The sequence below is a fragment of the Topomyia yanbarensis genome, chromosome 2 (genome assembly GCF_030247195.1).
Source record: "Topomyia yanbarensis strain Yona2022 chromosome 2, ASM3024719v1, whole genome shotgun sequence".
Classification (NCBI taxonomy): domain Eukaryota; kingdom Metazoa; phylum Arthropoda; class Insecta; order Diptera; family Culicidae; genus Topomyia; species Topomyia yanbarensis.
In genome coordinates this window covers 176,762,292-176,786,078 of record NC_080671.1, presented here as the reverse complement: position 1 = coordinate 176,786,078, position 23,787 = coordinate 176,762,292, and the positions used below count along the sequence as shown (strand labels likewise).

Genomic DNA, 23,787 nt, shown 5'->3' with positions numbered 1-23,787 from the left:
GTTATTTATTTTATGAATTTCATTTAAAATTTTCATTTTACTTATTTTACGCAACTGATTTTTTCTCTCTTTTTGCATTTTATTCCCTATATTTCCGTTATTCATTTGATTCCTTTTGTAATTTTATTTATTTTTCAATATTTCAAAATACATTGTTGTTATTGATACTTTACAATCTAATCATTTCGTTGTTTATTCGTTCAGGATGTTTATCCCATCCCTAGTTCGGTGCACACTAATCACAAATTTCACCGACTAATTAATAAGTAAACATATAATAACGCGAGCAAACATATATGAAATAACTCATGTTTCTGCTAGAAGGATTAGATCGATTTTTATCTCATAAAATCTTAAAGAGATAATTAATCTTTGATTAACCCACCTCCTTCCTTCTGAATCCATTTTTTTTTTAGAAAATATGTAACGCATATTTAATTGCAGAATCCTGTCAGGACTCTTTTACGGTACTCGAATACGTGTATTATGTTATCAATTTACTAGAGTTCATAGTATACACGTTGCTGCACGATTTGAGCATGAGTATGTGCATGAAGACCATACAATTCGTAGTTGCTACTCCGTGATTGACCAAAATAAGCCAAATTGCAATGTGCACATTTCGATGGTTCTATACTTACAATCATCGGGGAGGGAAATATTCCGTGTGTAACAAACGTTAATATGGAGACCGTGTATACCTCTGTACCTCCACGTTTGCCACGGAAAGGAGTTTTTGTTAGTGGGATGGGGTAAAGAGTTACACAAACCTGGATTCACCTTGATAAGTGATACGATCTATGCAGCTCTGAGAAGTGTTACCATGTATTTATTGCTCGGGACAGCCGGCTGCCGAGAATTTTTGATAGATTTATCGTTTGTTGAATTAATTAGGAAATTCTCGGTTTGTAAAAAAACAACTTCAACTACGCACATTCGACGGTAGTGAGTGTTGTTTATATTTAATTGAATCAAACAGTATGAACTTTATCTTGATAAAAAAACAACATTCCAAGAACAATACGATATAATGAAAAGCGATTACCTTTATTGTCTCGAAACATTTAACGAAATACATTTGCCAATACCTATGTAATAAATGCTCATACATATTTCAACAGTCATCATTCCACTCAGGCAAGGCCATGCGTATTCCCCACGCATGTTACATTCCCAGTGGATTGGTTCCTTAGTTGGTCAAATAATCACTAAACAAACAAAGAAATTAGTTTGCTCACTCTAAAGAAATGTTAGCACGATTGGAATCAGCTGGCGGATTCGTATTTCCTTACAATGCCATCTAATCAAAGAACACATAAAATTACATACAACAAAATACGTGTAATTCTGAATATAATAAAATCAATACTACTTCGTTATTTGCAATAAAATTAGGTCGGAAAACATTAGTTCCATAACCAAGGTGGTTTATTTTCAACGATAGCACTGTTGATGTCTCACCTTATAAAAATAGGTGATAAGGGACGCGGACAAAAATAGCTGACCTCTGCCTACACGTTGATACATAATTTGATTAAAACTAAGCAATTTTTGGGTAAAAATTTAACTTACAGATTGTTTTAAAAAATGCGCCTATCTCAAAATTTGAAGGATCTACAAAGTGCGTATCTTCAGAATATATATTTATAATTGCACGAACTACAGCTGCATACAACTTTGTAGAAGAATCTTCTATTTACCATCATTGAAAATTTGGCAGCAACACTACCATAGCGACTGAATTACGAATTAATTTGATACAATCATATAAAGTTCTTTGTGCTATGCAGCTACTTTGCCAAATAAATCATTACTAACACGAAGGATTAGGAAAGGACGATCGAATTGTGAGTTATCCCCGTTTGGATGCCAGGTACCCCAAGCTTACCACACCTAATTACGAATAGCTCGTTTGGCGAAAAATTGTCTATATAACGAGCTTTTTTTTCGGGACAACGTGAATCTGCTAATAAAAAAATGTGCTTGAGTCAATGAAAATTTAAATCTTGAACAGCGTTTTTCTCCGCTTGCTGTTTTCAATATGGGACTCTTATGTTTTTATGGGCAGTACACATCTGTTGTTATTATGATTAATTTACCCAATAGTGAGGTTTGCCAACTTTCTTGCAAGTTAATATACTAAAATGATGTCTTGAGCATATTTTGACCAATAACTTTGTTGAAGACGAAAAATCATACTCAACGTGCAACCTAAAAAGACTAAAATTATAGTATGATCAATAACGTAGATGGCCATGCCCATGCAGGTCAATTTTGTGATGAGAAGGAATGTTAGTTCAACACTTCCACAAGCGTCGCAGGATAGGATTGGTATTAGTAACTAGGTAGGGAAATGAATCAAAGTAACTAGGTAGGGAAAGGAATCAGGATATATCTTGGTAGATATTGTGATTTAGCTAAGTACTCACGCGCTTTGCTTTTTTCATTTTTGATCAAAATTTTCAAGAGCGCGACCTCCTGTAGAATTATTATTCCGCGGGACGGTACATAACAGGACAAAGCCGAATATAACAGAGGTAATGATATGATCTTAGCAATATGTACGGAAGTCGCTCGCGATCAATTTCCGATATATCGAAACGAGCAATTTGAACTCCGAACAGCCGGCCATTGGGCATATTGCTTCTTATTAACACTTCAATGATTATTTCCACAGTTTGCAGTACAAAGCAAGCGTACAAAAAGTATGAAAGATACACCAAATGAATATGAAAATTCACTGCGAAATGTTAATGACAAGTTGGCATCTACACTCTCCCTATCAGCCACGTCTCCATAATTGGGTTAAATGCCAAATTGCAAACGACATGACTAATAAATATAGTAAACACAACGACAAGCGCTTTTGATCTATCGGCGGTCCAGAAGAAGAATGGATAGGACCAGGAGTGCAATTTTACGAAGTTTTAGCTTCCGATAGCCCTACATTTTCTAGCAGATTCAAATTCTGGAGTGTTCAACTGTTTACCAGTTAGTTATTTTTGCTAGATCTACAATGACCGTTTATAAACCAAACCTTCGATATAACTTTTTTTAAATTACCTTCGCAAGCTTGGGAGGTTAATGTATGAAAATGAACGACTTTCTATTGGCTTGGTTTAAGCACAGTAGGGGAGACTGAGGAGACTTGATCCCCTTTTTTATTTTTCAATCCTACTCCGAGGAATGATACAAAAACTATGTATTTTTTGTAGTTTTATATTGTTTCTAGGGTTGACTGATAATCATAAAAAAATTACATGGAAATATTATAATGGACATGAGCTATGAGCATTTTTGGAAAACAACAAAAAACTGGAAAATTCTTTGATTAGTGGAGACTCGATCCCTAATTTGGGGACACTTGATTATTTTTTGAAAACGTGTTTAAAAGAGCATGTAGGGTAATAAGCCTATTTTTACCCTTTTTCTATTATCATCCTACCCATCTGAAGCCTTTGGTTAGAGCAGCGTCTGCCATCTTTGCTCAACGCATTGGCTCAAATGGTGTTGCGATAATTGGGGTACTCGATTAGAGTTTTTTCTGCGCTCAAACAGAAGATTTTCACCATTCTCAAGACAATTTTGTTATTATATTGGCTCTTAATAACAGGCGAATGACCTTAAGGCTAAAACCTCTTAAATCGAAATAAAAAAAGGTTCCTAATAATAAAGCAAAGAAGCTGAAATAATAAAATTAATAATGAAATAATGTGGTACCCTCCCTAATAGGACAAAAATAGGTACCTAACCCCATTCAATGTTATAAATGTACCATGATTAAATTGTTGTGATTACATATTACAAATCTCTGGGCAATTATTTGAAAGCTGTCGTTTTTATGGTTGAGGAACGTCAAATGTGGGATGCATGGTTGCTACGTATACTGCAGTAAACAATTACAGTTAAGTTTCTGTACGATGAAGCGTTCATTTTTGACAGTATTTTTTTGTTATTTTATGGCAACAATGACTTCAATTGTTCTGGTGTGAATTTGGTTATTTTCAGTGGTGTGTATGAAGCATGGCGAAGGGGATCAAATCTCCACGAATTTGAAGGGATCAAGTGAACCCATAGCACCTATTTCTGCAAACTTTATTACAAATATAGTTGAACAAAAAAATCAGCTCAATCATAACGTATTCATATAATTGACATTCTCCTGTAATTCTGTATGCAAAAGTATAGTATGTAGTGGGTGACTTTATCAATTGTATAAAAGTTTGAAAATTTAGAAAATAAATCTTCTTCAGTTCTTCTGAGATTTTTTTCTTTGAATCGGTAAAAATTCGGTTACACGTGTCCAATTTATTTTTTTGTGTTAAAGAAACTTATGTTTAGATAAAGCTGCGCAACTTTCTAGTATATTCGATTAATGTATTCTGATCCGCCTTTGAGTTACAATGATGGGATCAAGTCTCCCCGGGGATCAAGTCTCCTCAGTCTCCCCTAGTGTCATCCGAATACTCATCAGTAATATCCAGGTCCGTCATTTGGTGCTATCTTTTAGTGATTAATCTTACTTTAGAAGTAAAAGCTCGTTATATTTCGATGACCTTTAAAAAGTTGTTTAATTTTAAATATATTTTCAAGTATCATTCTTATTAGTTTCAAACAATAGATGAAGTTGTTCCAATCGTCAAAATACATAACTTTCATTAACACATTTTCTTAGCTTGAAAGGTAACTATACTAAGGACAATTAGGAAGAAGTGAAATTTAGAACTGGCTTCTCATTTTTGCTCGTTTACTAGTTATTGCTAATAAATCTTTCGCATCAAAAACTACACAACTTCCAAACCACAAGCGATAGACCGATAATCGATGTTGGCAAGACGAACAACTTCCTACATACTTAATCTATAATATTCAAGGAAATTAGTCAAGGTGTTTACGTTTCGATTTCGTCTCAGCACTTGACCAATACACCGGGCTAACACTAGTTCAAAATTGAAAACAATTTTTGTGATCCCACTAAACGGCTTCTATCTTACGATATCCCGTAAGTGAAAAGGTTCTGTTTTCTAATCAGACACATACACTTAGAAAAAATTAAAATTGCATTTGACGTAAACAACATAGCGATGTATTTTACTATCTAATAATGGAATTTTACATGTTTTGACATGTGAAATAAAATATTGTGTCTGTTTTTATGTAGAACTCAGTTGAATGGAGGTGGAGAATTGTGAATAAAGTACATTTTTACATTTTCTTGAATGTAAATTCAAGTGAATTGTGACACTCTTTTTATGTGCATCCAGTGGCTTAGCCAGGGGGGGGGGGTTGGTGGTTAAACCCCCCCCCCCCAAACCAAAATTAATTGGATTGAAAAAAAAATTGATGCTGACGAATTTAATTTAATATTCCACAAAATATTTTTGGAAAAATATTCTCTGATCACTACATTGAGAACTGTGTTTAAAGCGTCATGAGAACTTTTGGAAAATTATGGGAAGGGGATCTTATAACTTATCTCTTAGCCAAAATCCCATAGTTGTCAAATTACTTCAATGTAAAATAAAATAACTGTCTGAATTATTTTGAGCTCATTTTTGAAAAGATGCTTCAAAATATGGATTAGAGACAATTTTTCGAATGGGAATCTAAATTTGAATAGGTTGATTGCATATAAAACATAAGCTTGTTTAGCGAAAACTTACATACATTTCAACATTTGCTGAAAATGTATTTTTTTAGATTGTGTAGAGTTTAGACAACAATTCAATATGGTTAACAACATGAATAACATTTCAGCAACTAGTTGAAAGCTGATGTAATTTTGTCTCTAGTAGGTCAAGATCGGTTTTATGAGCATTGGATTTTTGTTGTATTATTAACTATATGAATAGCCTCTTAGCAGGATGCAATGAATGGCGTACTAAAATTTTGTGTGCTACGTACTAGTACTGCAAGTTGTGAGGTTGACTAATGAAGAAAAGTAAAATTAATGCTCGATAAATTTTTAACGGTCACGATCACATTCATTCGAAACTGCCAAATTTCGATGTTAAGTAACATTGAAGAATTTCAAAACGTAAAACTGTTCATCTGCTGATAGAATAATTTTGACGGTTAATCCTCCTAGAAGTAATTATAGACAAGAATTAGTCTTCAACCAAATTTGAGTCGAGACTTAATGTCTCCAGCAAAGTTTTCGAAAGTGCTATTTCAAACAACTTTGTCAAGGACATAAATATCCCACATATTCAGAGTATCGAAATATAGTAGTAGAAAACCTTTACAACAAGCTATTCTGAAATTACTGTATTTGATAAATCTCTTCTGCAGTAATTAAATAATAAATTCACATTGCGTTCAAGGTGCCTTTGAAGCTTACAAAAAAAATAAGGGAACTGAATATAAAACAAATAATTCCCAGATATTAAAAGGACTCAAAAACACAAAGAGTGATTCCATTTTCAGGAGCTAGCATCAATTCGGCGCAAGCTTAGTCCGCCCATCAAGTTAGTGTTGGATTCTGATGAGATGAAGTCGAAACGCAAGTTTCAGTTCCATCCATCCATAATTTAGTTATAGGTTTTGTGTTCTCAACTCGCAATGATTGTTTCAAACAATTTTATCCGTAGCGCAGAAAAAAATAGTTTTCACCTAAATTTTTCTTCACTAAGAAGAAATATAGCAGGCCCAGTCCATTTAAATCTCTATATGTTGAATTCATGTAGCCTTCATATTTTCAACAAAATTGTTTGAAATGACATTATCAAAAACTTTGCTGAAGGCACCATGTCTCTTAGTATTTTTGAAAAATTAATTCACCATAATTACCTCTATGAGAGTTAATCACTAAAATTTCTATATCAAAGCAGGCGCTGTTTTATGTTGATAACTTCCCGAAGTTGTCAAACCTTCAAAGTCAAGGATTATTATATTAGGTGATCTTGAACGTTGAAAATTTTTTAGATCATTTATCCCACTTTAAAAGATCGCAATTTTTGACTTCATTGACATATTATACAAGAAAATAATCTATAGAGGTTTGAAAACTGTTCCATGTTGATCCTTATTGTTTGTAGACTGGAATGACATCTGTTAGACTACTTATGTTTTTGAGTTTTCAATAATTTATCAAACTCATATTAAATTTTAGCATTTTTTCAAAAAAATTGCGATTTTCATCAAAACCCCCTCCAAACCAAATTTCTGGCTACGCCACTGTGTGCATCTTGCGAGATGTTAATATTTTTGCTGAAATCGAATTTATTTTTCGGCTGGGAAGCGATTAATCAGCAGAATGCTACATTACTTCCTAAGGAGAAAGTTGGTTTAAAACCAAATATTTAAGACCGAAACTTAAGAAGTTATGTTAAAGGGGTTTTTAGAGGTTAGGTCTAAAGCTTTTATTCGAAACGACATATCTCTTTGTTTACTTTCTCTTTCGATTGTTACGGTGTCAAAATAGCGCTTTTCGCTTATTTTACAGTATAGATCGAAAGACAGTGCTTTTAACTAGCATATTATGAAAAGAGTTGAGGGATAAATGTTAAAGCGACCGAATTATTAACAGAAGAGAAAGCAAACAATGAGAGTCATAATGTCTTTTTGAAAAAAAACATCAAGATTTACGAACTTATAACTTATAGCTTCGGGATTATTAAGAATGGAGAATTTTGGCCTGAAGTAAAAATGTTCGCAAAAATAAGCTAAAAAATGTTGCAATATCTCACTTATAAGGGGATTAATCACTTCAACTATATCCGCAAAACGAAGATCTTAGATCATCCTGAAACATCTTAGAAGAAACTATTGACGTTCACATTACCGTTTTCGCGTGAATAATTTTCCGCAGATTTTGGGCAAAAAATCCATAAAACGGTTGACTAAAAATAAGATTCATAGGTCAAACATTGAGGAATATACCGTAAATAGCATTTTGAATGTATAACAAATGTATTGCACGATTTTTTTTTTGTTTGGCTATCCGGAATACATTTTTTCTGAGCACTACGAACAATCGAATATGGCCCGTATAACCACGCAAACTATTACTTAAACAATAAAAAGGAGTTCACAAACTACTAAAACTTGCCCAAAGGCATAATAATGCTAAATTATTTAGTTGTAGTTAAAACTCAAAATTCCCGCTAAATTTTCATTCTCGGGGTACTGGGCCCTGGCGTCACTAAAAGCGAACTATTCTTTAATTAGAACTCTCATTATGGAAGAGCCACGGAGTCGGTTCTTACTAATAACTCAGAACCGAAACATACCGGACTTATTATTATTGTTTTTGATTTAGCGAATCGAATACAACACCAGCTAATAGCATTGAGACGAATTTCCAATAGGAAAACGAAGCCTTAGTACAACACCCCGATGAACTTCGCCGCCAATTCCTAGTGTACAATTATTGGGCCAGTACAACGATTCAACCGATTCTTCCAATAGCGAGGACGAATATACAAAGACTGGTTTATGAGACAGTGATACGCTTGAAATCCGAATTCCATCTGTTATCTCCAAGTTTACCGTTGAACGCACGTCCCGGTCTCTGTTCGACGATACGACGTAGAGATTCTTCCGCAATCGCTTCAATATATAAACGTTTTGCGAGATGTACCCTTCATCAAACGAGCAGGTCGAGCAACCAATCCAAACACCAAAACACTCCTACGAAATGAAACTGGCCGTAGCTGCAGTTCTTGTCACAATTTGTGTCGCTCTAGCCCATGGAGTCCCATACGGTAATCTAACCTAGCCTTCTAAACCTGCAACAAAATAATTGATCCCATTTTTCTCGTAGATACCTACTGCAGCGGAATAAATGAGGTCTTTAGCACTTGCGGGTCGGCTTGCCCAACAACCTGCGCTACCTACCGCTACGGATCCCAGTGGTGTGGTCTCTCCTGCCAGAGAGGCTGTTTCTGCCGATCCGGTTACATTCGCAACTCGCTGGGCGCATGTATTCAACCAATTCAATGTTCTGGATATTACGGACGATCATATTATGGATATGGATACTACCCATTCAACTATTACGGCTATAACAATGCCATACAATCCGTAATCTACTGAGAACGAGTGTTTTTTTTTGAGTAACTGAATATTGGGATTAGGTTAATCATTTACACCAAAAAAAAACAAAAATCATTCAAGCAATATGACACCAAAAAATAAATTCTGTAATCAATTGATGCCATGATATAAATATAAATTCTATTTGGGATTTTCAATTCTGACCTTAAATTAATAAAAAAAATTAAGCTGCTCTCACAAAATTGTATTCTTTCAAATTTAAACAAACACCATATTAATATACCGATGCGATGCTGATACGCATAACTTTTACTCGGGAATGCATTGCACTTTTTCGTCAGCAGCGCCTGATGTTAGCTTATAATCTGTTCGGCTCGTGATTTCAGTTTCAGTTTTAGTCGAGATGTGATCGGATGCGCTTGCAGTTTGGCGCGGTTGTGCGTATATTACCTGATTTACCTTCTTCGCTTCTGACTAATCGCAAGTTGTCTTGTTTTTTTTAAAAATAAATCCAAAGTGCTCTCGAATTGTTATTGTTTGGGTTTCCGAAGTACGACGCACCATCTGTGCCTTGTCCATCATCGGAATCCGTCTGCCAGCATCGCGACTGTGACGGTGGCGGAAGAAATTTATAGCGTCGCGACGCGACGCTCATAGCGTAGCACATGGCCAGTCTGTTTTTAGTAGGTAGTTAGTAACTGGATCTCAAGTCGCAAGCAGACATTCTGTCACTACACCCGTTTAGCACGCTCAGACTGTACGTCGTTTTGGGAAGAAAGAAACCGATACCAGTTTAGTGTAGTGGAATTTGTGCCGGACCCGAATTACTCCACGAACAATTAGCTAAGTAGTGAGTCAAGAAGTGTGAGAAGTGGCTCGCCGTAACGATTTTACAATTTGTTTTGGTTATTCTTATGGTGCGGACCATTGCCCGGGCGTGCGCGGAACAAAGCATCACGAGCCGGGTGCGAGTGCCGTGAATTTCGTAAGCGCAAATTTGAACTTTTCGGCAGATTTGCATCGCATTTGCACTTCTAGTAGGAGGGCCATCATCTCATCTGGTTAGGCGAGGAGTGCTTCTTTTTCTCCATTCACGGCTATGGCTGGAGAGGATTACGGCATCGTGGGCGAACACGTTGGAGGGCCACCGAACGGCGAGCTGTCCGATGTGTACGAGGTGCTAAGCAATGCGGTCGACCGAGTGGGAGAGGAATTCAGCCTAAATGATCAGCTGTTGGAGAGTTGGCCGGAAGGATTGGCACTGTACGTGTATATCGGTTTTGTCGTAGGCGGCGGAATTTTACTTAATTTGATACTGATCAAAGGAATTCTGCAGGCTAAATACAGTGGTAACTATATAAGACGTTTTAAAGACGTTCACTGCCCTTGATCCCATAACAGTATAATTTTATAATATACCTTATTTTATGCAAAGTTCGGAACGAATATCCTTCGCATACACTAATTCATCTTCCATGTAGCATGATACCGATTAACTCCTTGCCGTGAAAGTTCTAAATGTTGCTTTCTTTGCAGTGGCGTAGTAAGGGGGGGGTTAGGGTTTAACCCGTCACCTCTCAAATCAAAATTAATCGGATTGGAAAAAAATTATTGATGCTAATGCTAATTTAATAAAATATTTTTGGAAGAAAATTGTCTGATCACTACATTGATAACCTATTATTTTAGCATCATGAAGACTTTTGGAAAATTGAGGGAAGAGGATCTTGTAATTTATTTCTTAGCTGAGATCCCATAGTTGTCAAATTACGTCCAAATAAAATAAATGCCTGAATTAATATGAGTTCCTTTTTGAAGATATGTTCCAAAATATGGATAATGGACAATTTTTCAAATGGGAAGCTAGGTTTGAATAGGTTGATTGTCTATAAAACATAAACATGGTTACCGAAAACATGCACACATTTCAACATTGCTGAAAATACATTTTTTTTGATTGCGTAAAGTTGAGACAAAAACTCAACATGATTATTAACAAGCATAACATTTCGGAAACTAGACGGAAGATGATGAAAAATGACGTTTACAGTAGCAGGTCAGGATCGATTTTTATGAGCATTTAATTGTTGTTGTGCTATCGATTATTATTTGAGAGCTGAATTGAATGGCGTAATAAAATTGTGTGTACTTGATACTAGCATTCGTTGTCAAGTTGTGAGCTTGAATAGTGAAAAAAGTAAAATAAATAGTCGAAAACTTTTTCACGATCGTGCCACATTCATTCGAAGCTGTCAAACTGTGAAATTTTGATGTTAAATATCATTAAAGAATTTTACAACATAAAACAACAACGTCTTTTGATAAAATAATTTTGGCGAGTAATCCTCCTAGAAGTAATTATAGAGAATTGAATTTTCAAGCGACTTTAGCTCGAGACTTAGAATCTTCCGCAAAGTTTTCGAAAATGCTATTTCAAACAACTTTGTTGGAGACATCAGGAATCAGAATATATTGGCTCAAATTGGCACGTTCCCCGTACATAGTCGGGGATTTGTGCCTTGCCGTGTGTTTTCATCATTTCCTGAGTGGAAGGAAAGGACAAGGAGGTGTGGGGAAGTAGAATTGGAAGGGTGGGAAAAAACAGCACAAAACAAAAATAAACAACAGGTAAGTTAAACTCACAAGTAGTTCAACTTGCCTGCGAAAAAGCCATAAGCTCTTTACCACATTGGATAAGAAACATTAGTATATCTCTGAATTTCAGTCGTCCAAACATGGTTTCGTCTATATAAGGACGGCTGAAGACTCGAAATCGCAATTGCGCTACCGCTGGACAGTTGCATATCAGATGATATAAAGTTCCGTAGTCGGATTCACAAAGATCACATGAAAAAGACTCAGCGCGCTGAATAGTTGCCATGTGATAATTGAGTTTGCAGTGGCCGGTTAAAGCCCTGGTCAGCATGCCGCAGTGGAGCTTCGAAAAATCTAGGAGATTTTTCGAAATCACTGGGCACGGTTGTTCTAGAAACGCCTTTGTTTGGCGACATGTTTGTAGATTTCTCCAATAATTGCGGTGCTCGGACAAAGCCCATATTTTTTCCCTTATCCAACTTGTCGAAATTGGCAGCGCGGGCTCAGGACCAACGAAGTTAATCGCTGAACCTTCCCTGGCCAATTCGTCAGCCCATTCATTTCCAGTAATACCAGAATGTCCGGGCACCCAGACAAGGTAGATAGTATTGACAATGCTTAGTTCTTCGATTTGGGTTCGGCACGCGATCACTAGCTTGGACCGGGATTTATCTGAGCTAAGGGCCTTGATTGCAGCCTGACTATCGAAGCAGAAGTTTATAACTCTGCCGGACAAACTCAGTTGAAGGTACCCCGCACATAATCGCAAAGATGTCTGCTTGGAATACAGTACAGTATCTATCTAGTGAGTGAGATTGTTCCAATCTCATTTCACGACAGTAGACACCAGCACCAGCACGTCCCTCCATCAGAGAACCGTCAGTGTAACAGACCACTTGCGTTTGTTGTTGTCTTTCCATAAAGCCAGACAACCACTCCTCTGGAGAAGGAATCTTCACATGGAATGTCCTGTAAGGAAAACTACATGTGAGTGTAATATCGCTGGGAGCAAGAATATCTTCACCCCATGTAACCATTTGTGACCACAATCGTGTATGACTGGTAGTAAGATCAACATGATTACTGTTCCAAAGCCCAGTAACCTGCAGTCTGTATGCACATGATAGTGCTTCTTGTTTGAGGTGTTTGTGTAATGGTTTGATATTTAGAAGTGCCTCAAGAGCAGCAGTCGGAGTCGTGGTGAAAGCACCAATCAACGCCATGAGCGCCATTCTTTGCAGATGGTTTATCTTTGACTGGACTGTCACCACCTCTCCCCTCTGCCACCACACAAGGCATCCGTATGACAGTATTGGACGTACAATTGTCGTGTAAATCCAATAGATGTATTTAGGTTTAAGACCCCAGGTATTTCCAAAAGTTCGTCTGCAGTGCCCGAAGGCCATGCAACTGCCCACTTGACCGTTTCAGTGGAAACCAATGTGCGTGCTAACGCCCACGAGTCCGAATCACCAGAATGAGATCTGTGAACATTGTTCAACTCCGGATCGATACAACCTGGAAAGTGTGTGTTTAAGAGACAATTAAGAACATCTTTTTCGTCCGTCACATAAACACCATCTCTGGTTTTTAAGGAGTTCATCTGAAAATCATTCGATTTGGAGAAAATTTTATTTAATCTGCTAGCCTCGTTCAGACTAGAGACATTAGTGCATAGGCTTTGCCAGCCAGCCCGTTCTGCAGATCTAAGACATTGCTTATATGCACTACGAGCTGACCTGAAAGCCCTGGAGTCATCACGCTGACGCCGGTTCCAAGCTCTTCTCATAACTTTCTTCATTCTTTCAAGCTCAGCCCTCCACCAAGGGGTTCCCCTAGTCGATTTAACAGTACGAAGTGGACAAGCTTCTTCGTAGGATGCTAATATGAATGAGTTTGTCGTATCCACGACGTCATCTAAGTCGTCTAGTTGACTAATTGTTGGAAAATATCCATGAAATTTAGTCGCCAAGTTTTTTAAAAAGAGATCGCAGTTTGTAGATTTAGGATTACGATCGAAAAATATATATTTATGATCAGATAGAGACGGTTCAGTTTCATTTGGAACCTGCCAATTTCCCAGCTCATGCAAAATTCTATCAGAACAAATTGTTACGTCTAACACCTCCTCCCTCCCAGATCTCGCAAAAGTTGGTGGGTTTCCCACATTCAGAATATGGAGATTTGTACTACTTATGTACTCCATCAGTTCAGAGCCTCTCAGATTGATGTCTGAGCTGCCCCAAATGATGTGATGAGCATGCGCATCACTGCCGATAATGAGCGGAAGCCCATTTCTGCTACAATATGATACAACGCTTTTGAAATCATCAGAAGGAGATGATTCGTTATGCGGTAGGTATGCTGAACAATATATATATATATATATATATATATATATATATATATATATATATATATATATATATATATATATATATATATATATATATATATATATATATATATATATATATATATATATATATATATATATATATATATATATATATATATATATATATATATATATATATATATATATATATATATATATATATATATATATATATATATATATATATATATATATATATATATATATATATATATATATATATATATATATATATATATATATATATATATATATATATATATATATATATATTTTGTCTACGTTTCCGACAGTCAGTGTAACTGTGACAACACAGATATCGCGAGTTGTGAGCTCCGATATGAGACACGCGTCAATAGCCTTATTTGCAAGAATGCAAGCACGAAGCATTTCACGTGGGTTAGTCATGCCTGTCTTGTTGTAAGCAATGAAGGCAGTGTTAAGTAACTTTCCAAAATAGAAGTTTCCTTTATGGAAATACGGTTCTTGAACCAATGCTATGGAAGCTTTACCTTCCTGCATGAGTCGAGATAAATTCATAGTTGCTGTACGTTTATGTTGGAGATTGACTTGTGCTATTCTAACCATTGTTGATTAGAGAACTGTACATTTCACCTCCAACACAAATTGCACAACAACTAGAGGACACCAAGCGAGTTGGGATGTTCACGCATTTAGCGAGCCATATCAGGTTTAAATGGGACATGATCATTTGATTCCCATGATTTGCGAAGAAAATAATGGTCCACTGTGTCAGAGATTCGCATAACACAGTAAGGGCAAAACCCAAAATGCTCCGTGCGCGACTGGCATATTTTAGACCCTCCAGTCATTAAGTCCTCGGCACGGAACTACACCTTGACTTAGGGTCTCCTACTTTCAGTCGCCTCCTACGATATGGGAGCAGGACTCCAATGGCTCAATTCTAGGCCGGATACCACACGGCCTCTGGGCAGGTTCATCTGTACACATCGAAATTTGATAATCGAAACTCAACAAAACTTCACCGAACTACCATCAGCCGAGAGTCTCAGCAAACCCCCAGCCAACATAAATTCGGCAAAATTAAGTGGATCATCGGTGAAAAAAATCGGTGTGTAGAGTGAACGTTCCGCTGCGTAATGCAGCATACTGGGGAGTTCGCCCAACTCTTCCCAGGCTCCATTCGCCATTGAGAATATTTTAAACCCCCTCAACAATTTTACCCATAGCACGGGTCGCATGACATTATGGAATTGGGGTTCCCTGTTTGGTAGATTTTTACCACTGAAACAGGTAGTCCGTAGTGTAATTCTTAGCCGGTTGAAACAACCACTACCGACACTACACGGCTTATCTAGGCTGTTCGGTGAAAGAGGCTGACATTGAAGAACAGCTTCCATATTTAGATGGGCGAACAGCCGCAGAAGGAAGGAAGGATAACGGGAGGAGAGGGATTTGGGGCTAAGCGCTTATTTAAAGGCGGCGCTGGTTCGCCTTGTCAGGGCTGCTTTAGGGCATGTGGTATTTAGGCCTAGAACGTATAGGGCCCACTATCTCGTCCTACCACACCCGCAGTCAGCCCCCGCTGCTGGTTCGGGTCGCGAATCACAACTAGTTGCTATCGCGATTAAGCATTATCCACCACCTATGACCCGCCCGGTTGCTTGCAGCTCAGCTTCCCATATAGCGTTCCTCCTCCACCACGGGGCCCGAGATAAAATAATTTTGGCGAGTAATCCTCCTAGAAGTAATTATAGAGAATTGAATTTTCAAGCAACTTTAGCTCGAGACTTAGAATTTTCCGCAAAGTTTTCGAAAATGCTATTTCAAACAACTTTGTTGAAGACATAATAAATAATTTATATATTCAAAGTATCGCAAAAATAGTAGACTATATGTAAAAGAAAACCTTTTAAACAAGTTATTCTGTTATTACTGTAGTAGATCAGTGGCGTAGTAAGAAAATTTTTCGGGGGGGGATATGAATTTTTTTTATATATTTGAAAAAATGTTCAAAAATATTCTGAGCAGGAGAAAAAAATGTTCAAAAACCAACAACTCAGGGAACGGGTTTGGGTAGTCAAGGTAGGAAAGCTAGCTGTTGGTATAGAATAAATGCTCTTCCTCTACGAGGACAATCTGGGCGACAAACTTCAGACTGTCTAATTTACTGAGCCCTTCAGTTCCCTTGTGCCATTCAGTACCACTTCCTCGTTGAGCTTCCGACTGGTTCGCGAACTACTCGGTCTAGTTTTCGACGCTAGATCTAGCCTACTCCGACGAAAAGTTCCCCGGCGAGAGAAGTTCGAGCCAACCAGCCAGGTGCTGCGGTCAGTTCGGCGATTCCGGTAGAGTACGGCATCCGGTTTGCTGGATCCCCGGCGCGACTGGTGGTGTATCGTCGCGGTCCACGCAGTCTCGTTCCCGGCGGTGAATGTGACTGTAAGCTGACGGAGAGGTCCCAGACGAAAGAAGTTCTCCCGATACCGATTCTTATTTGGTTTCAGTACCACAACTTCTTGATCCCTTTGACTCCGTAACCGGTGCCATTTAGCACCGCAACTCCTTTAAGCCATTTAACGGAGAGTTCCCTGGCGAAAAAAGTTTTCCCAATATCGATTCTTCTTTGGTTTTCGCTATTTTTCTATCGGAACAACCGGTGGAGTGCCGTGGTCGGTCGGGCGAATCCGCATGGAGCGTGACGTCCGGTTCGCTGGCGTTTCGACGACTCATACTCGCTGCTCTGTTGCAGTCTGTTCGACTAGTCCTCGGCGGTGGATCTAGCTTATACCTGCGGAGAGTTCCCTGGCGATGATTGCTCTCCCGAAACCGTTGTTCGATGTCCATTCCGCTGTAAGACGGTGTCGATCTACATCAGCGGTTCTCAACCTTTTTCTTACCACGGACCCCTTAGATATCACACTGGGTTGCTGTGGACCCCCACAGATAAACATAAATTTTGCATGCTATCAATATGTTATTTTCAATTTGTTAGGAAACAAGATTTGAAATTCAATATGCACTCGGAAAATATATTTATCTTCGCGGACTCCCAGCAATGACTTCGCGGCCCCCTAGGGGCCCGCGGACCCCAGGTTGAGAATCACTGATCTACATCATCGCTTGTAATTCTGTAGGCTACATTATCCGGGTTGATGTCCGGTCCTCCCGTTTTAAGTAGCTCCCTGCACGTCCCTTCAAACCTCGGACATTCAAAGACTCTGCTCGGACATTCAAAGACTTCAAACCTCGGACATTCAAAGACGCTCCGGTGTCTCCTCGACGTTCTCACACTCCCGGCACAGTGTTGACGTTGCGTACCCACACCGATGAAGATACTCCTTAAGCATCTGTGGCTCGGTAGGAGCTGTTTCAGGTGGAAGGTTATCTCTCCGTGCTTTCTATTGACCCACGTCGACAGGATTGGATGAGCCGGTTGGTCCACTTTCCTTTCTCCGTATTATCCCATTCCTGCTGCTACGTCACCATCGAATCGATTCTCATCATCTTCCTCACGTTTCTGACGTTTCATCGATTGTAGCACTTGATATCCTCCGTCAGGGTAATGCAGATGGGAATCATCTCGGCGTCAAGGCATACTGCCTCCGGTACGCAATCGCAACTCGTACGACCAGCAGTCGAAGAGTCCTGTTCAGTTTTTCGCGGTTTCACTTGGTTTTCAGCGCCGCACCCCAAGCAGGAGCCCCATATCGCAGTATCGATGACGAAACACTAGATAAAGACCCGACATTTCGCATGTGTAATCAACGTGGTTGTTTAAGCTCAATCAGTCGTCGATTATCACTCCAAATTGCTGCAGTGCACGCTTCGATGCATTCACATGCTCTTCGATGGTGATCTGTATCCGCTGAACCGCTTTGCAGTAGCTGTCCAACAACAAATCCGTCTTGTAGTGAGCTATTTGCAGCCTGACCCGTTCATCCAGCTCTCGATCGCATCTATTGTCTCCGTCACCGACACCTCCATTTCTTCAAGTGTCTCACCGTTATTGACACATCGTCCACGAAACCAACGATTTTCACTTTCCTGGGCAGCCGCAGTGTTAAGACCCCACACTAATAGAATATATTCGTAAATCGCTAGGAATTAATTTCGTACAAACAACTTTCATAAAATATACGAATTTTTCGTACATATGATGAACCGTTCGTAGTTCCATCGAAACTCTTTTATTTTGTATTACGAGTTTTTCGTGAAAACTACGAAATGACTTTCGTTGGCTTATTATGAAACTGCTTCATTCAGCAAACGAGTCGTTCGCTGTTATATACGAATATCTTTATAATATTTACGAGCATCATTCATCAAACAGTCCACGTCAAAAGAGCAATATGGAGCCATTGTTGATATTCGTCAGATAATTGTTGTTGTCTGACTATTTAGTAGTCGTATCCGTGTCCGCCGGTTGCAGGAAGATTCCTTGAACCTCTTTCGCTTCCAGTTGATTCAGAATCTGGAGCAGTACAGAATCGATTGAGCCGTCGCGAACTGCTCGTTGATTTTGTATGAACAATTTTGAGTTTTTCTCTGCCGGAGCAATATCGGTGCTGTCAAACATCGATCCTAAAAGATCGAATGCGACCAACGAAATCGTTTGTAATATACATAAACGTTTATTAAAATAAACGAAACATTTCGTTTCTTTCACGAAAAATAATGTCGATAACTTTCGTGCAATGTAAACTAAATAAGTAAAATTTACGAAAACTTTCGTTCATCAAGCGGCCATTTCTTCGTACCACAATAAAATCGATTTGGCAACATCGATTTTTTTAAATAAAACAACGATTTTGTCAAACATCGATCCCAAAAGAACAATAAGAGGCTAATAAATACGAAAACTTCTAAGATAAACGAAAAAATTTCGTGCGACCAACGAAATCGTTCGTAATATACACAAACGTTTATTAAAATAAAAAAACATTTCATTTCATTCACGAAAAATAATGTCGTTATCAACGATAACATTCGTGCAGTGTACATACATTAAATGTGTAAAATTTACGAAAGCTTTCGTTCACCATACGGCCATTCTTATTCATAAAATAAACGAAACTTACTATTTACAGGGCACGAAAATACTTCGTTGCAGAAAACGACGCATGAATTCGTGCATTACATGATTCATTATATTCACGAATTTATATTATCAGTGCATCCCATTCCAAAGTGTTGGACAGAGAATGGAGCCCTGAGTAACGCCCGCTGCGACTCGCATCGCCTTCTGCCCTTTTGTTCGTCTGGTATAGCAGTGCTCTACTCTGGAAGTAGTTCTTCAGGATTCCACATTCTTTTATGCCACGCTGCGCATTGGTCTATTCGAGGCTGAATGGCCCGGTGACTTCCGCCATGGTTGGTATTCCATCCGGACCGGGGGTTTTCTTGATTTTAGTCACATCGACGTGTCTTTGAGCTCGTCGTTAGTCACTTGCCACTCGACTGTGTTACCTCCTTCTTCTTCGCCGTACGGTGTCGGTGACCAGGTATTTGTATCGTGATTCGGGAAGAGACCCTCAACGATTATCTTTAGCTTACCCGGGCATGTTTCAACTGGTGTCGACGAACCCTCGTCTTCATCATGACGACTCAGTACGCGTCCCCCAGGGATTGACGTTTATTTCTCAGCACAGATACTTATGGCAATTGGCTTGCTAAGCTTGATCTCCCGTTTTAAAGAGTCCCTACCTTCTAGATGCGCTCCGATCTTGCGCTCTGAGCCCGCCTTCTGGCTCTAAGACAAGCAGCGTGTAGCGTATTGAGTTACTCATTTAACCAGTAAGCTGCACGCCGTCTACTGCATGGCCCTAGTTTTCGTGACATTGTAACGTCACAAGCCGTCGCAATCCTTCTTGTTAGCCGTCAGCCGTATCAACGTACTTGATTCCGTTGTTCGCCGAAGTAACTCAACAAAGAGGTTTTCGTTAAAGGCGTTCGTCTTCCACTTTAGCTTGCCGCCCGTCTTTCTTCGTGCTGCAGCAGGGTTCCATTGGCCGATGCGGTAGCGAATCGCCTGGGGGTCTCTATGGGGATACTTCTCTCACACTCTCCAGTCCATGTTCGCCGTCAGTCAAGGACTACAGAATGTGGCGAAATTTCTCTCGGTACCGATATCCGTTTCGTGAACCATTAAGCTCCTAGATCCTCGCTTCGCCGCGATCTACTCGTTATAGTCCTCGGCGGTTGAGCTAGCCTCCACAACGTGCCGAAAGGAAGGTATCGAGTCTGCAGCCAATTTTCACTACAAGGAAATATTTTCACAAGATAACTTTTGCAAATGAAACTTTGAGAATTTCATTTAAAATATTAGGCATTTTTTTGTTCAACATATTCAATTTTCTCATATTTCTCCAAAAAATTTGGGGGGGGGGGGTTTCGTCCCCAAACCCCCCCCCCCCCGCTACTACGCCACTGTAGTAGATAAATCTCTTCTACGGTTTGTAAACAATAAAATTCACATTGCATTCAAAATATGAGTCTCTGAAGCAAAAGTTATATTGATGAGAACTGGCTTAAAAAATTTACTAAATCCCGTTTAATATCTCGACATGCTGCCTTCATCTAGCCTTGTTTAAAATAATATTATCAACAACTTTACTGAAGGCACCAAGTTACATACTATTTTTGAAGAGTTAATTCTCCATAATTACTTATAGAAGAGTGTGTATATCAACAGATGCGCTGTTTTATGTCTGAAAACTTATTTAAAGTTGTCAAATCTTAAAAGTTGAATATTTAAAAATTATGTAATCTTGGCTGTTGAGAAAGTTTTCGAAAATTTGTCCCACTTTAAAAGTTTACATTCTTTGACTTCATTGACATATTATACAAAAAAATAATCTATAGAGGTTTAAAAACTGTTCCTTGTTAGTTCTCCTTGTTATAAAATCGTATCTGTTAGTCTACTCATGTTTTTGAATTTTCAATAATTGATCAAACTCTTATTAAATTTTAGAATTTTCAAAAAATCAACAATTTTCAGAAGTTGTATACAATTTTACATATTCTTAGCTAACTGTTACTAATAAAAGTTGGGTATTTTCGGAATGGGGTAAACGAGTTAATGATGGAAATCGATATCTGCAGTCATTTTGAAATACAAGATGGCGACTTCCGGTTTTGAAAAATTCTTTATAACCTCAACAATATGGGCATTTTTTTAATCGCATTGACGAGTGCATGACAGGAATCGATGACTTGAGACATTTTGTAATCAACTTCCGGTTTCGAAAAATTCTCTATAACCTCAACAATATGGGTAATTTGGAAGGGAATGACGAGTGCAGGACGTAAATCGACGTCTTGGTCCATTTTGTAATCCAAGATGGCGACTTCCAGTTTCGAATAACTGGGGTGGGTATTTTTGGAATGGGGTTGACGAATGCATGACGGGAATCGATGTCTTGAGTCATTTTGTAGTCCAAGATGATGACTTCCGGTTTAGAAAATTTTTCTAAAACCTTAACATTATGGGTATTTTTGGGACGGGCTTGTTTAGTACATAACGAAAATCGATATCTGAAGCTATTTTGAAACGCAAAATAGTGAATTCCGGTTCAAATTTCCATATTGTTAGTGTTATGAGAATACTGTTCAACCAGAAGTCGCCATCTTAGATTTCAAAAGGTTCCAATTGTCCATCATCATTTACTTGTTAAGCCCGTCCCAAAAATAAATACCCATATTGTTGAGGTTATCGAGAATATTGCTCAATCAACGAATTTTAATAAGAATGTGGCAAATATTTTTTACGAACTAAATCCCAAATAACGAACACTTTTTCACGAACTAATTCAATTTACGAACCCCCGATTTGGTTCGTTAATGGAGGTTATAGTGTATTGGTATTTTCTACACCGTATATCACAGGCGACTGGCGTGATTACGCATATTAATCGATTCGAGTTATTTTGAATGTACGCTTTAAAAGCAATTTTGGACCTATTTAACTCTAAAAGCCATGCATACAGCGTGACATTTAAAAGCAACGCTTCTACAGCACTACGGAATTAAAAACTTACAAGTTCTTCAGTTTTTTTTTCAATTGCGTAAAATATCAATTAGATGATTAGGGTAGTTTTCACCGTAGTGTTTTTAGTGAACATTAGACTGAATTTTTAAAAACTTAATCGGCCCACCCATTAGTCGATTCCTATTCCCACTAGAAGTGCGTTTGAAGCAAATCGGACAAGTCTAGCTACCGGACTAACATGCCTGAAGTTTGTGTGGGTTTTTTTGACAATTTACATGGAGAAAACTAACTAGCTCGGATTTTCACCGCCAGGAAAATCGAGTTACGGATAATCGAATCTGACCTGTAGTTCAATTGAACGGACAGGGTAGTCGAAGACAGTCTAAATTTAAAAAAAATTATCAGTTTCCATAAATATTATAAGAGAACAACAATGTCAAATATTTATTTATAGCCGGTAACAAAAATTCTCCCTGACAACACTACTCTAGCGGAATCCAATCAGAATAATTGCAGTTTTTGTGAGCAAATGTTGTCTTTTCAAAACAGTTAAAGCTGTTTGAAAACGTTGTTATTTATAAACAACGTAGGCCTGAGGGGGTTAAATACAGGAATTATAAACGATTTCGAATGAAGACGTTCATAAGCAGTCGTATGAGCTCGATGATGTTTTACATGATTAAACATTGCATTTTGATTTATTTTTTATTCTACTGCAATTCAGTACAATAGTCCAGCGACTAATACCTCTTAACATTATAACATACATGCAAATAAGTGTGACTTTTTTACATTCCAGGTGCCTTATACTTCGTTCTTCAAATAGCTGTACTGGACATCTGCAGCCTTCTACTCAGCATCTGGGAACTTTTCTATATCGCCCATCAGCAGTGGATCTTCGAATCGGAACACTGCACATTTTACATCGGCTTCGAATCGTTCACGAACATTGCAATCGTGTATTTCATCATTGGACTCAATTTTCATTCGATCTCAACGTATAACCTCGCCCAGCAGATTTCGACAATCGATGAGCAGCTGGCGTGTCCTTATCAGGATAGTGAGAGCAATTCCGACTACATGACCACCGAGGAGAACAATTACGAAGTAGCAACGGAGAATATTATCCAGAAACGATCACTCACAATCGATTACCGACATCGAAAGACCAACGTTTCCGTTATGTGGCCAGTTCTGCTGATTTGGTTCATCGCTATGTCCGAATCGCTGCCACTGTTTCTATTCTCCGATGTGGTTTCAACTGATGAAGATGTCAAGTTCTGCACGGTTCTAATCAACGATCGCACCAATCACTACATTATTCAGTGGCTTGTGATCCTAATACGTATTGCAGTGCCAACGATCGCGCTAGCGGTAACCATCGCAATGACCGTGTTTAAGTTCTACCAGGGACGAAGATTTTTGCAGCCCAGTGCAATTGACGAGAATGTAGCGTTCATACTGAAGGTGGCCATCTTCCTGTCCATAACCTATGCCATTTTCTCCATGCAGAGATTGTATGGATCACTACTGTTCGAAGTGCTCTCGAAACCAATACTCAGGCATAAGTATCCAGCATTCGACAAACGCTCGGGACTGATTTTTACATTTTTACACTACTTTTTGTCGTTCTTGCGGCCACTAGTCGTAATAATATTGTGTAAGTTAAAGCATAATCATGTAGATATCAGTTTTATATACAAAGGAAAGCAGAAGATTCCAGACTTATCGTAAGATGCAATAAAAGAACATTTTCATAAACAATACTTTCATTTGAAAAATTGTGCATTATAGTGTAACGAAAGACTAAAGATGCCTGTGTTTT

General features: G+C 38.4%; 2 protein-coding genes across 4 annotated transcripts; both read left to right on the top strand.

Annotated features, from left to right (window-relative positions):
• The first annotated feature begins 8,283 nt into the window (after nucleotides 1–8,283).
• Nucleotides 8,284–9,195, top strand: LOC131678563 (cysteine-rich venom protein 6-like). Its single transcript, XM_058958776.1, has 2 exons — nucleotides 8,284–8,705; nucleotides 8,765–9,195. Exons 1-2 carry the CDS (start codon nucleotides 8,576–8,578, stop codon nucleotides 9,034–9,036), a joined length of 402 nt encoding a protein of 133 aa, XP_058814759.1. The 5' UTR covers nucleotides 8,284–8,575; the 3' UTR covers nucleotides 9,037–9,195.
• Nucleotides 9,196–9,406: 211 nt separating this feature from the next.
• Nucleotides 9,407–23,761, top strand: LOC131682210 (uncharacterized). 3 transcript variants are annotated; one of them, XM_058963538.1, is made up of 3 exons: nucleotides 9,413–9,434; nucleotides 9,515–10,346; nucleotides 22,762–23,761. In XM_058963538.1, exons 2-3 carry the CDS (start codon nucleotides 10,097–10,099, stop codon nucleotides 23,694–23,696), a joined length of 1,185 nt encoding a protein of 394 aa, XP_058819521.1. In that variant the 5' UTR covers nucleotides 9,413–9,434; nucleotides 9,515–10,096; the 3' UTR covers nucleotides 23,697–23,761. The 3 variants fall into 3 exon arrangements, with proteins under 3 accessions (XP_058819522.1, XP_058819519.1, XP_058819521.1); XM_058963539.1 differs by having other exon boundaries at nucleotides 9,407–10,260; XM_058963536.1 differs by having other exon boundaries at nucleotides 9,407–10,346.
• Nucleotides 23,762–23,787: the final 26 nt, after the last annotated feature.